The sequence below is a fragment of the Juglans regia genome, chromosome 2, assembly GCF_001411555.2.
Source record: "Juglans regia cultivar Chandler chromosome 2, Walnut 2.0, whole genome shotgun sequence".
NCBI lineage: Eukaryota > Viridiplantae > Streptophyta > Magnoliopsida > Fagales > Juglandaceae > Juglans > Juglans regia.
The window spans coordinates 2207722-2221467 of NC_049902.1; the positions used below are offsets into that span (position 1 = coordinate 2207722).

The 13746-nt window shown below is 37.7% G+C and overlaps 3 protein-coding genes across 5 annotated transcripts; 1 reads left to right on the forward strand and 2 right to left on the reverse strand.

Annotated features, from left to right (window-relative positions):
- The first annotated feature begins 1027 nt into the window (after positions 1-1027).
- On the forward strand, positions 1028-3571 carry LOC109005541 (pentatricopeptide repeat-containing protein At2g29760, chloroplastic-like). The gene has a single exon (XM_018984532.2). It carries the CDS (start codon positions 1168-1170, stop codon positions 3250-3252), a length of 2085 nt encoding a protein of 694 aa, XP_018840077.1. The 5' UTR covers positions 1028-1167; the 3' UTR covers positions 3253-3571.
- Positions 3572-3669: 98 nt separating this feature from the next.
- On the reverse strand, positions 3670-6675 carry LOC109005542 (serine/threonine-protein kinase STY13-like). 2 transcript variants are annotated; one of them, XM_018984534.2, is made up of 7 exons: positions 6161-6675; positions 5928-6059; positions 5361-5493; positions 5080-5275; positions 4622-4761; positions 4363-4521; positions 3670-4230 (listed from the first exon to the last, which is right to left on the reverse strand). In XM_018984534.2, the coding sequence occupies exons 1-7, from the start codon at positions 6202-6204 to the stop codon at positions 3916-3918; spliced, it is 1119 nt and encodes a 372-aa protein (XP_018840079.1). In that variant the 5' UTR covers positions 6205-6675; the 3' UTR covers positions 3670-3915. The 2 variants fall into 2 exon arrangements, with proteins under 2 accessions (XP_018840079.1, XP_018840080.1); XM_018984535.2 differs by having other exon boundaries at positions 3672-4230; positions 4622-4746; positions 6161-6674.
- Positions 6676-7639: 964 nt separating this feature from the next.
- LOC109005540 (protein JOKA2) lies at positions 7640-12158 on the reverse strand. Of its 2 annotated transcripts, none has more exons than XM_018984529.2 (8): positions 12009-12158; positions 11818-11899; positions 9678-10807; positions 9460-9583; positions 9113-9370; positions 8820-8969; positions 8131-8697; positions 7640-7949 (listed from the first exon to the last, which is right to left on the reverse strand). In XM_018984529.2, exons 2-8 carry the CDS (start codon positions 11848-11850, stop codon positions 7848-7850), a joined length of 2364 nt encoding a protein of 787 aa, XP_018840074.1. In that variant the 5' UTR covers positions 11851-11899; positions 12009-12158; the 3' UTR covers positions 7640-7847. The 2 variants fall into 2 exon arrangements, with proteins under 2 accessions (XP_018840074.1, XP_018840075.1); XM_018984530.2 differs by having other exon boundaries at positions 7663-7949; positions 11996-12130.
- Positions 12159-13746: the final 1588 nt, after the last annotated feature.

Below are 13746 nucleotides of genomic sequence, written 5' to 3' on the forward strand. Positions count from 1 at the left end.
GAGAGCATCAGGATCATCTTCTTCTTGATATGTTGCCTTGCTATTGAAGGTCCCGAGATTATTTTGGTATTGGGGGACATCACTGAGAACACTAAGCATGCTCTTCCTGCTTTGAAAAGGATCATGGTAATGATCGTGAAAAGTGATGATGGCAACTGGTTCCCAGCCATACTGGTGCTGGAGATCAGGGTAACTTATTGTTTTGCTACGAAGTTGTAAGGATAATGGACACAACAATTTATAGAAAGAAGAAAGAACAGGGAAAATCTCTTTGTTCTTTACATAAAAAGGTGCACCGCACCTAATGCTCCATCTTTTGTCAATATCAAGCATTAGATTCAAGCACTTATTCGGATGATATACAAACCTAAGAAAGGGGAGGAGGATCACAGTTTTTTCCTTGGAAGATACCTTAGTAATACGTTGATTGGGGCATAATGGGCCTCCAAATCACTATCTTGATCACTTGCCATCAAGATAGTGATTCCTTGAAAACTTTTTCAAGTGCTTCACATATTGCACAACTTCATATTTCATAATTCATCAACCACCACCAAGTCAGATGTCTTCTGCATTTTTCATTCGGTCAAGCAAGGAAGATTTATATTCGTTTTAAATATATTATTAATGCAATCAATTAGTAAAAAAAAAAAGTTTTATATTTTATATTTTTGTTTATATTCATATATATATATATTAAAAAATGATAGATATATAATTATTTTATAATATTTTATTTAATTAAATTTTAAATGAAGAACCTTTTTATAAATAATTTATAAAAATAAAATTACTTTATATAAATATCACTAAACTCATCTCAACTCAAATCATTTTTACATGTGAAATTTATAATTTTTTTTAACTCAACATCTCTTTACACGTGTAATCCATTACCTTTTTCAAATTCCATAAATATTTCTAAACTCATTTTAACATTTAAATATATCTAAACTCGTCTTAAATAAACTTTACAAAATTTATTTCCTCATCTCGATTCATTATTATTCGTAAAAAATCGAGAGCTCAGTATCTAATTGCAGCCTTAGTTGGAATACAAATCAACCGAACATCCAAAGCATCAGCTTGAGTGCTGTTCTATTTGATTGTTTAAGAACCGATTGTACTATTAGCGAACCCAGTTTCCATGCGAAGCACGGCGGCAAAATGCCCTGTACACTTTCTGTCTTTCCCGCCATAACCGCCATCCCCCAGTTCCCGGAAAATCCAAGAGCGCTGATACTTGAACGATGCAAAACCACCAAAGACATCAACCAAATCCATGCCCACCTTCTCAAAACACGCCTCGTCCTTAACCCGGCAGTTGCTGAAAACCTCCTCGAATCCACCGCCATTCTTCTCCCCAACACCATGGACTATGCTCTCTCGATTTTCGGGGAAATGGACGAACCCGACTCGTCGGCTTATAACATCATCATTAGGGGCCTAACGTATAAGCAATCCCCTCATGAGGCTGTACTTATGTTCAAAAAAATGCTCGAAAGCTCGGTAGAACCCAATGAGTTTACTTTTCCTAGCATCTTAAAGGCTTGCTCTAGATTAAGAGCACTGAGGGAAGGTGAACAAGTCCATGCGCACTTTGTGAAATGCGGGTTTGGATCAAATGGTTATGTTGAGAACACCTTGATTCACATGTATGCAAATTGCGGTAGAGTTGAGGTTGCTCGTCGGGTGTTTGATGGAATGTTGACGAGGGATGTTGTTGCGTGGAATTCGATGTTTGCTGGGTACACGAAGAGCGAGTGTTGGGGAGAGGTTTTGAAGTTATTCTGTAGAATGCGAGAATCGGGTGTTTGCTTTGATGAGGTTACGATGATCAGTGTTCTGACAGCGTGTGGAAGGTTGGCTGATTTGGAATTAGGGGAGTGGATTAGTGAGCATATAGAGTCAAATGGACTACAGAAAAACCTTCCTTTGATGACTTCTCTTGTTGATATGTACGCAAAATGTGGTGAAGTGGATACTGCACGAAGGTTGTTTGACCAGATGGGTCAAAGAGATGTTGTGGCATGGAGTGCCATGATTTCTGGATATAGCCAAGCAAATAGATGTAGAGAGGCTCTCAATCTGTTTCACGAAATGCAACAAAAGGCCAATGTGGAGCCCAATGAGGTCACCATGGTTAGTGTTCTTGATGCTTGTGCCGTCCTTGGAGCTTTTGATACTGGTAAATGGGCTCATTCCTATATAAAGAAGAAGAAAATGAAACTCACTGTTAACCTTGGAACTGCACTGATAGATTTCTATGCAAAATGTGGGTCCGTAGACAGTTCTATTGAAGTATTTACAAGCATGGATACGAAAAATGTATATACATGGACAGCACTAATTCAAAGTCTTGCCAGTAATGGACAGGGGAAAAAGGCTCTTGATTTCTTCTATATGATGCGGGGAAAGAATATTGAACCAAATGATGTAACTTTCATTGCTGCTCTTGCTGCTTGCAGCCATGCAGGTCTGGTTGATGAGGGTCGAAGTCTTTTCTTCAGCATGACTAAAGACTTTGGCATTGAGCCAAGAATTGAGCACTATGGTTGTATGGTTGATATTCTTGGTCGAATGGGATTGATAGAAGAGGCATATCAGTTTATAAAGAACATGCCCATCCAACCCAATGCTGTTGTTTGGAGAACACTGTTGGCTTCATGCAGGGTTCATAAAAATGTTAAAATCGGAGAAGAATCATTCAGGCACATAGCCAGATTGGAGCCTGCTCATAGTGGGGATTACATACTTCTATCAAATATTTATGCATTGATTGGTCGACGTGAGGATGCACTGAGGGTGAGGAGTCAGATGCGGCAGCAGAGAATTAAAAAGGCACCAGGTTGTAGCTTGATCGAGATAGATGGAGTGGTTCATGAATTTTTATCGGAAGATGATGGACATCTTGATTTTAAGGAGATATATAGCACGATCGAAGACATGATGAAACAGATAAAGTCAGCGGGCTATGAGCCTAACCCAGCAGATGCAAGACTGGATGCTGAGGAAGATTATCAGGAAGCTTCAGTCTCTCACCATAGTGAGAAGTTGGCCATTGCCTTCGGTCTTATCAGAACTCCACCTGGAACTACAATCCGAATATCGAAGAATCTTAGAGTATGTACAGACTGCCACAATGCCACAAAGATAATCTCAAGGGTCTATAATAGAGAGATCATAGTTAGGGATAGGAATCGCTTCCATCATTTCAAAGAGGGATCATGTTCTTGCAACGACTACTGGTAAACCCCACAGTCTAGAACATTGCACGATTTGTTAAAGAAAACTTTACCAATTGTAGAACATAGAGAATAAAGAGATCTATTGTCAACCTCATAATGGGTGTGAGCTTGAATTGGAGATTTTGTAAAAAAAGAAAGCAATGCGATCTCGTTCTTCCAACAATCTTCAGAGCCACTGATTGAGGATTATTTAGTTTAATCCCAATAATAAGATATAAATCTTGTTCGCATGGGCTGTTGTCACATGGGTATGTCTTAATGTCTTTCTCATATAGTTGCTGTATAAGCAAATCTTTTGGCACTTTTATTAAAAATACTGATTATTTTTTTAATATTCTGCAGTGTAATTCTATTTTACATGGCAATTATTAAGCAACCCGTATGGGTTCATGTCTGTGCAAAATAGGTTACGTGAGAAGAAAGGAAATGGTGAGGAATAACAGACTCCTAAATCTGCCTTGCATCATGAGCATCTTTCCTTTCTAAGCAAAGAGTTGGATTTCAATTATCTTATAATCAAGCATCATAATTGACCCCAAATCCAAAGAATAAACTATTAGTTGCAGTACTAGAGAAATAGATCTATCTACTCGAGACCAAGATCCTACTGTGTTTGGTAAACTCAACATCAGCATTAAAAGATAAAAGATGGCTTCCTATTCAGGGGTTAATAACACTGATTGAAGCATAAGAAGAAGCCTTTTGGCTTGTCTTCCATCATTGCTTTAGGTGTGTCCCCCGTGTCATCGCGTACTGGCATCAAAGACCTTGTACCAGGAGAGTCAGGTGGCAAAACAATGTTCTCAGACATGAAAATTCGAGGAGGAACAGAGGGTTCTGAAAGAGAATTGGTGTAGAGATATTTTAGTAGCATTTGGATTATTTGGCTGAAATTCGGCCGAGCATTTGGGTCCTCCTGCCAGCATGAAGTTATAATTGTAGCCAATTCCTCCGGGAGGTCCTCAGCACTAGGCCTTACATTCTGAAATGGCAAAGTACCCCTTAAAATTATCGGCTAGATTTAACAGTGCCAAAGGGGCTTCAGTAAAACTACTGCAATTCTCAAAGTAACAACATGAAAATATAACAAACAGATGGGGAATGTGTCTTTTACTTTAAAAGCAGCTGCATAAGCTGCCTGGAGATTTGACATTCCCTCAAAAGGCATTTTGTTGTGCAGAAGCTCCCATAACACAATTGCAAAGCTATAGGCATCCACCTTATGGTTATAATGTTTCTTTTCTCCCTGCCTTAATGTCACAGTACTGTACAACTGCCACCAATACATGCAAGAAAGCAAATCCTTATTCATAAAATGAGAAATAGGTGAAGGGGAAGAGGAAAACAAAACCATGCCTTTCTTACTGAACTACCTCTGGAGCCATCCAACGGTATGTCCCAGTTTCAGCTGTCATCATCTCTGTTAACGACTCTTCTCTGGCTAAACCAAAATCTGCCAGTTTAACAGTTTTATGGTCTGCAGTCATGAGTAAGTTTTCTGCACAACCAAAAGCTATTGGCTTATGTTAAAGAACTCGAATGATGATAAATTGTCAATAAAAGGTCAATACAGCATATTAGCTCCAAAAATTCAAAAGTAGAGCAATACAGATTGGACACAAAGATACTGATTACTTGAGAGCTAAACCATGAAATTGCATTGACAACAACCTATTTATGAAACCAACGAAAATCTGCAAGTGTGATTACAATACAAGATCAAGTAGTTAAGTTATTTGTTGAATACGCAATTGTATACAGAAAATCGTGTGGGGTTCAATATTGATGTAGAGGGGCATAAAAAGATAAAACATGGGAATGAAAAGATTACCAGGTTTCAAATCACGGTGTATGATCCCATGAGAGTGCAAGCATTCCATAGCACGAGCAATATCAAGTGCAAACCCAACAGCAACACTTCTGTCCAAGCACCCAGGCCTCATGTTCAGCAAGTACTTACGTAATGTACCTCCCCATAAAAGCTCAGTTACTATCACCATTACAGGCTCCTTGCAAGCACCAATAAACTGTCGATACAAAGTTTGATATTTTTTTTATAAGATTTTATACACGATAATAGGAGATTATAAAGCTTTTCTAATCAAATCCAACCTTCACTAGGTTGTTATGCTGAACTCTGGACAACATTTCAACTTCTCTTGCAAATTGTGCTTCTCTCTTGGCAATGTCCTCTGGAGTTTCTCCTTTATGAATAATCTTGATAGCAACAGTCTGGTTTTTGCATCTGAAGAGAACCCAATTACCAATATCTAGACAGTAAGCTAACCATACACACTTGCAATTTATTGATTTCTGAGTGATTACTAAAGCACAATTCAATGCAAGTGTAACCACTCCCTTCAAAATAAGGAATTCAAAATACCAAAACAGATTGAACTATTAACAGCACCTTCTAAGCATTACCAAGATAATAGAAATCTATATTGTGATTACTTAAAATCCACTGATTACCTAAAGGTGCATACGTAGTAAACGGCAGAAAATAAGAGAGAGAGGCTTCATTTCACAAAACCTATGCAAGTATTTTGCAGATCTAAATTATAGGTCTCTGAAAGAAGAACAAAGTTGCCACGCCTGAGGAAAGGCATTGCCCAGAGGTCAAATTCTCCAGACCAAATAACTAGGAAGAATCAAATTCAAGAAAAGCTTTAAACTTACTTTCCCTCGTACACTTTAGCATGAGCTCCCTCTCCAATTTTTGGCCCAACAAATAGATGGTTGGGATCAATAAGCCATTTTGCATCCAATATGTACTCATCAGGTGAGTAGATCCTACGCCCAGATTCCATCCTTTCAAAACAGAAATGAACTTAACATCAATATCTACCGGCGAACTCTAACACATATCAGAGGATTCAGAACTCGAAACTGAAATGAAAGCGTCGAAAAACCGGTTAGCACAGAGAGTGAATGGATAGCTGACACTACACGACATGCTCCGTGGTACTCTGATACTTTCTGCTGCTCATAACCACATATCAAGAAGAGTTCTACTATAATCTGATGCCTTGTATCTCCTAGAGGAGGCAAAAGCAGATAAGCCCACATGTGCAACAGAGAGAGAAAACAGAAAAAGATAGTGCCATGTGTGTGACACTAAACACGAAAACAAAGCTCAAAGCCCAAAGAGATTTCTTGAAAATGCATGGGGAAAAGAGAGGAATCCCCAGAAAGGAAAACAGGGGATGATAAGCAATCAACAAAAACTCAGTATGTGAAGAATAATCGAAACCTATGACCCATTATAGACGTTAATTAAATGGAATAATGGATTTTCAGCTAATTAAATATTTCTAGGTTCAGAGCTTCACTCCTGATCTGCAGACAAAATCATGAAAAAGATAAGTCTTTGTCCAGAAAAAGAATATAGAGAGATAGAGATCAGAGTTGTGCCTACTGCAATAAAGACTGGTAGCCTACAAGAAGCAAGCAAAAAAAAAAAAGAAATAAAAAAAAGGGGGGGGGGGGGGGGGTGGGGAATAAAGAAGAGGCTGGGAAGCCATAGATTAATCAAAAGCACATGGATGCCGATCTCGTAACATGGGCAATAAGAAATGCCTGGAGTAGCTCTTACCTTGCAACGTTCTAGTATGGAACAAAATATCCAGTCTTCTTATATTTTGATTTCACGTAATGGCCAAGGCTTCATCATGCAGGCATAAATAGGGGTCTCTAGTGAGAGTCAAGCAGCCTCCACTCAGAATTATTCTGTTCATATAAACTTTTCTTTTTGTTTTCTTCTTTCATATGTTAAATGACAAAGTCTCGTTTGATCGGATTATTTCTCTTAAAGTTTTGTTCGAACTCAAGAGTCCTGAGTGAAAAAAGAGATAAATATATAAAGTAGATCCAACAATTTTTATTATATATTTAACGGCAACCAAAATATTTATATACACAGCAATAAATATTGTATGGTCTACTTTATATACGAATTTGAATAGAGATTCATTACATTGATAAGTTATTGTATGGTCTACTTATTTCTTGTATGACTAAAATTTTAATAAATATTGTATTAAAATATTGTTAAATGTGACTATATTGTATTAAAACTCGAAGATTTTCTTTTGCCTCTTTTTATCTTTTTGGAGTTACGAGGCCTATGCTTTTTTATTTATTAAATTAATTCTATAAATTTAGTTTTTCCATAAATAAGCATAATACAATTTAGGGCGGTGAATGCGAGTCACAAGCAGAGAACATATGACATTATGGCATGTGTGTGTATATATATATAAAAAAAATTTTAGATATATGTTTCTCGGTAGATTATTTAAAAATATATAATTTTATTTTTTTATTCTCATGATAAAAAAATAAAATTATATATTTTTAAATAATGTATAAAATGTAAGAGTAAGGGCAGGTGGCTCCTCCCAAGTGCCTGACATATCCAGTAAACGACCAAGCATTACATATATATATTTACAAAATATTTCATTACGGCATAAATGTTCCTGATTCTGCAACCCACACACTACGATTTCACGAAAAAGCAAGCCATCCAATCCCCACTGGATCGGTACATTTATTTCAAGTTTATTTATATGGGAAATAGCAGTCAACTGGAGCTTTTTAAGCCCTCCTCTCCCCACTCATGAGATCCATCACAACACGCTTGATACTTCCATTGTTCTTCATTAGCAGCCTCTTGTTCGTTTCATCATCACGAAATCCCTGCAGTCACACAACATTTACCCAACAATTTTAAACATCCCTCTAAGGCTGTCTGCTATATAATGCAATCCAAGGCTGGAAACAAGGCAAATAAAACAGCAATAATAATAACCTGAAGAAGAAGAAGAAGAAAGAAAAGCCAACATTGAAAGCTTTGTTATGCTTTCCAAAGAAAACTTACCATCTCCCGCAGCTCTTCTAGGATTGGATCCCACTCCGAAACACCACAGAGATCATCCACAGACTTCTCCAGATTGTACTCGTTCATCCTCAAGATTTCCTTGTTCAGATCAACCTGCTTGAAACCCATCTCCTCAAGTTCCTTAAGAAGGGTCTCCTCAACAGCGTTCTTTACAGTGACCCCTTGAGCTGATGCCATTAGATCCACAACTTTGAACGGCACCAGGGTGGGTGCTGAAGGAGTGTCGGATTGTGCATGGCTTGGTGCTCCGGGGGCATTGGATGGTGCCTGGGTGGGTGCTGCCAGAGCAACGTCAGAGACGTCAATAATGGGATATAACACTGCCTCTTGTGTTGCAGATGAAGAAGAGATGCCATTGCCAACCAGTAACGTATCATTTATTGGAAAGTTCAGATCATGGTCCTTAGGCAGCTCATCAACCACTGGTTTTACAGGTTCTGTCGTTGTGTTTGAGTTACCAGACTGGAGAAGCTCACCATTTGCTTCTATAATTTCAAGAACAGTATCGGGGGACAGATTCAGGTTCAAGCCTTTTGGTTTATCAACCTGAATTTATGAATGTATAAGCACAGATTATTTTATGAATGATTTAAGCACAGATTATAGAGAATTAGATTATCATGGCATATATTCAGAAAACAAGATGGGTGCATGTAATGCGAGCTTACCTCGATCATAACCCAGATACGTTGCCCAAACATTTGATGGGATGGGGAAGCCATTTTCCAGATTGAAGTATATCGACCAGGAGATGCAGGTGCGGTGAGATCAACTGCAATGTCGAGCTCCTGGCCCACAGGCACACCATTCTCAGGAACCTGGCAACGAGTTGAGCAACGAGTTGAGAAAGGTGAATAAGGAAGAATAATAACATCCAATACTCAAGAAAGACGCCAGACTCAAAAAACAAAAAAGGCATGAACATGATAAGAATACTAGAATATTGTGAAAAATAGCTCACCTCTATCTCAACAGAAAAGGCATTACTTAATCTGTCTCCCTCAATCCAGACAAGTTGTGTCCCACGAGGCCAAACTGCACTGCCATTGTTGCGCATCTTCCAAATCTTAGTAAATGGGGTAGATGGGGCCATCACAGTACCATCCATCACATTAACATCCAAAATGAAGCGACTATCTAGCTTTTGGTTAGACAGATTAAATATATCTGGCGTAGCAACCCAGGGAGAACTCATCTGAGAATCCATCTGAGGATTCATCTGAGAATTTAAATATAGACAGAAGACTACAAATCAGTACACAAACGAGATACAAAGAGCAGCACGACAGATACAAGGAAGCTACATACTTGCTCACATATGTCATTGAAGGACCGTGGAATCCTACAAGACATAGGGCGGTCCATTCTCCAGTAATCAGTCTCGTTGCCCATTTCTGAGAAGCAAATACTGCAAAGATCATAGTTGGATTTTCTGCAACAAATTATTCAAAATTAGCTTTTACGATGATGAGTCTCGAGAAATACTTCGTTAACTGGTTAACAACAGAGCTAAATAAATTTCTTACACTTTAGACTTGTATCGTGGTCCAGTAATGGGATGAACTCCACAACCATCACATTGTACACCCTTGTGGAAAATACCTCCCACGAGCGGAGTACTTCTATGGCTCCTTTTAGATGGGTGGTGAGGATGGTATCCAAAAAAAGGCACTGCTAAATCATTTCCTATGGGCGTCCCAGCAAATGGACACTCATTGAAAGGAACCCGTCGCAAATTCAAAGGGTGGGTAGGCCTTGCAGGAACAGATAAACTTGCATTTGCAACACAACCAGATGACTTACCTTTGCTGTCCTTTTTAGCATTCTTCTTAGCACTCTTCCTGTCCTCTCCAACAGGAACATCAGATGCAAAGGATCCAACTTTTACAGTTACTAACGGATTTGAATCAGTGGGAGGTAGATTCAAATCAACAGACTTAAGGAGAGGGGTCACCGGTGCCCCAACACCTCTGCTTACATTTCCAGTGTTCGCCCGTTGACTGTTTTCGGCTGCTGAGTCGACAAGCATGGACTTTGGCATCATCTCAGCCATGTCTCCGTCCTTTGAAGCACTTGAACCACCAGCAACATTCTGTGTGCTTGAGCCTGCACCACCATTAGAGTGTGAATCCAGATTCAGTTGGGATTGTGCCAACTTCGATATAAAGTCAACTAGCTCAAGAAGCACAGGACCAGCAGCAGCTTTAGAAGAGGTAGCTTTAGAAACAATGTCGAGCGAAAGCTTTGAAAGTGCTTCATGTAGCTTAAGTGCTTCGCGTGGTAGTTGTGGCACAGATTTTAATACCTCAGCAAAATCTGTTTTGTTAGTCCGAGATGGAGGCAGGACTCGAGGAGATCTTAATGGGGTAGAATTTCCACTCGATCGAGCAGACGAGTTGACACCTTTGTCGTTGCTCAGTTGTACAACGATCCTCAAGACTTTCAGGCGCTGCCTCACCACATCATGCAGATCTTCGTCATCAGCAAGAGTTACAACATCACCATCTTCATCAACATAAGTCAGGGTAAAGTCAGCATCAGCAGGGAAATTGAAGAAACTAAGTATCTTCCCCCTCAACCCAGCCATGTCAAGATCTAGTTTTTCATCTTCATTAATAAAAGCTCTGATCCGCTTAAGAGTATCTCCAAATTTAACCTGTACAGACACGAGTCCACAACTGGTTACCAAAGTTTCCAATACCTTTTTAAGATTACAAGCCTTCAACCCGCAATATTTACATTCGAAAGGTACACGACAAAGACAAAAAATGCTTGAAATTCTCACGCCTATTTGATAGCACAATATTCAAATAAATAACCACGCCAACGCAGAAATCACATGAGCAACTTTTCCACACATCTCAGTTAATTTTTTATCTGTAAGATTGCACATGAACATTTCAGTTAAATACACCGACTTGTATCTATCTCACAACTGTATCTACTAAAGAGACAAATTTAACTATATCTACTGAAATGAAACCACTTCCATCAGGTGCAGACGTCAATCGCAAACCAATTCTATTTTGCAACCATTTTCATTTGGTGTCAACAGTATATCTTCAGGAAGATCCAAGCATTCAGCGTTCCATAAAGCACGCCCTTTCAGCAGCAAATCATCCAAATATATAGAAAGATACAGTTTAAGGAAAATAATTCAAGGTCCAAGTGTCTATATTACTGCCAGAAGATCAACAATGGGACCTCTCCTAAATTGATTGCAGCACTACTACAATCCCCAACTCGTAGAACTAGAGTACACTAGAACTGAATAAAGAAAAAATAAAAACCCCTTCTCTATAAATGGAAATCTATTAAATTCAGCCCTAAATTTAGAAAATCAAAAACATTTTTTTATCGGTACCAAAACCATTTTTACTGGTCAACAAAAAAAATCGTATTTTCCTTTGGAGGTCAACTGAGAACTGTCCTACGTTTTCACGGGAACCAAACAGAACATAATAGTGTCACAAGCGAGAAAACTCGAGAATCGGCCTATCGAACTGTATTCACAATCAAACACTATCATACCGGCCAAACAGACAGAAAAAAGCCCATAGCCACAAACCTAGAATAAACCCCTCTCATTTTCGCAACATCGTTGCATCAACCTAAAACTGAATTAAACTAAAAACGCAAAACAAAATCTTGTAAAAAAAATAGTACCTTGATCACTAGCGTCTCCTCCTTAGCCTCCATAGCTCAGAAACAGCGTCCGGATCTATTACCTCTCAATCTTTCGCCAACCCTGACCAGGAAAAATCAAAGAAAAGTTCAATAATCGTACGAATTCCAAGCGATTTACGGGGATAGAAGCTGAAAACACAGAAACTTCGAGGGTTACAGTGGACACAGACACAATTGACTCTCTCTCTCTCTCTCTCGCTTGCTCGCGCGCTGAAATGGCACCAAGCTTTTGCTACAAGACAGTGATTTGCGTTTCTGTAAGCTCAGTTTTATAGAAGTTTTCGGTGACTTGGGCGATAAGAAAAATTTCTTTTTCTTTTCCATTTATTTTATTTGTAGGGAGCTTTATCTTAGCGGAAAAGAAAACTGGTCCAGTGGGACCATATCATGCGTGGCGGGACGCCATTGGTTTAAATCCTTATGTAGTTTCCATTGTGCCACGTTTTCAGGTGCAGGGTTCGTAAGGTGGAGTTGAGTGTGTTGGATCTAAATGCCACATAGATAATGTCGCCAAAGGAATAGTCGTAGCATTGCCATTAGAGATATCATCGAGATCTGAGAGAGAACATCTGACGGTTGAAAAGGAAAGTTCTAGCATTTGGTACAGTTTTGACTCTTTGTTTGCCTTGCGAGAAAATTTAGAAGTCTCGAGAAAATTCACGAAGGAAATAAGCATATCTTTAATGTTTGAAAACTTTTGGGAGATATTTTTAGTGATTTTTATGAATAAATATTGCAATAATTGTTTGAATAAAATTTTGGTGACTTTTTTTTTTATGAAAATTGTTTTAATTTTTTTTCTTTGTAGAAACTATTAGATGAGATGTGATTTTAGGAAAATCTTATAAGAATTAACAGATGATAACATTGAAATTAAAATGTTTTCTTAAAAAATGTGAAACCTTTCGAATGAATCATTGAAAGCTAAATAAATTTTGAGAAATGATATTTGTAATCGTGAATGTGCAAGTATCATGTAGTCATTTTAAAAAAATGAATAAATATAAAACTCATATAAAAAGAAATTAATTTTTTAATAATAGACCTTATTTTTTTTTAAAACGACTGCACGATACTTATACACTCCACAACTGTACATAGCATTATTCATAAATTTTACTATACCATCACTATTCATTGCTTTGGGGTCTAATTAGAATATAAATAAATATATTAAGTATATATTATAAGAGTAGTGATTCTATACCCGCTAATTTATATCATTATTTGCCTCTTTTAACGTGGCACCATATTACATGACTTATTAAAATATTAAAAAATATATATTCAAAATAAAATGGAGCTCGAAAATATAAAAAGGAAAAGATTAAAATCTTAAATTTTTTCTACTTTTTTATGTTTATATTTTTAGTTTTTTTTTAATTTTTAAATACGCCATGTGACACCTTGTGGTGCCACACTAAGAGAGCAAATTGAATCATATAATTTAGGAGGCATGGTAATATTACTCATTTTATAATATTTAAGATTTTTGATTTGCGAAAAAAATTCCAATTTTTAAAAGAATCCTATCTATATTTCTAAAAGAACAGGAACATACATGGAAATGGAGATATTTTTAATGATTTTAAAAAAATGATGGAAATGGAGTTTTAAGAATTTTATACGTATGAAGGTTACGAAGCAACGTCCTTAGCTAAAACAATCCTACAGTTACCATGATAAAGTGATTTATATTGAGCTTTAGTGCTAGTTGTTTCTTTGCACTCCAACTAATTAGAGAGGAGCCAAGAAATATTGGTTAAGACCAGACGTGGGCCTTCGGTCATCAGAATGGACTAACCAGTCTAAGTCACTAAATGCATGTAATTGTAGAGAACCTTTATAAAAAAAAAAAGTTGTCCTCGATCATTAGTACCTTTGAGGTAATTAAGTCCGTTTTAACAT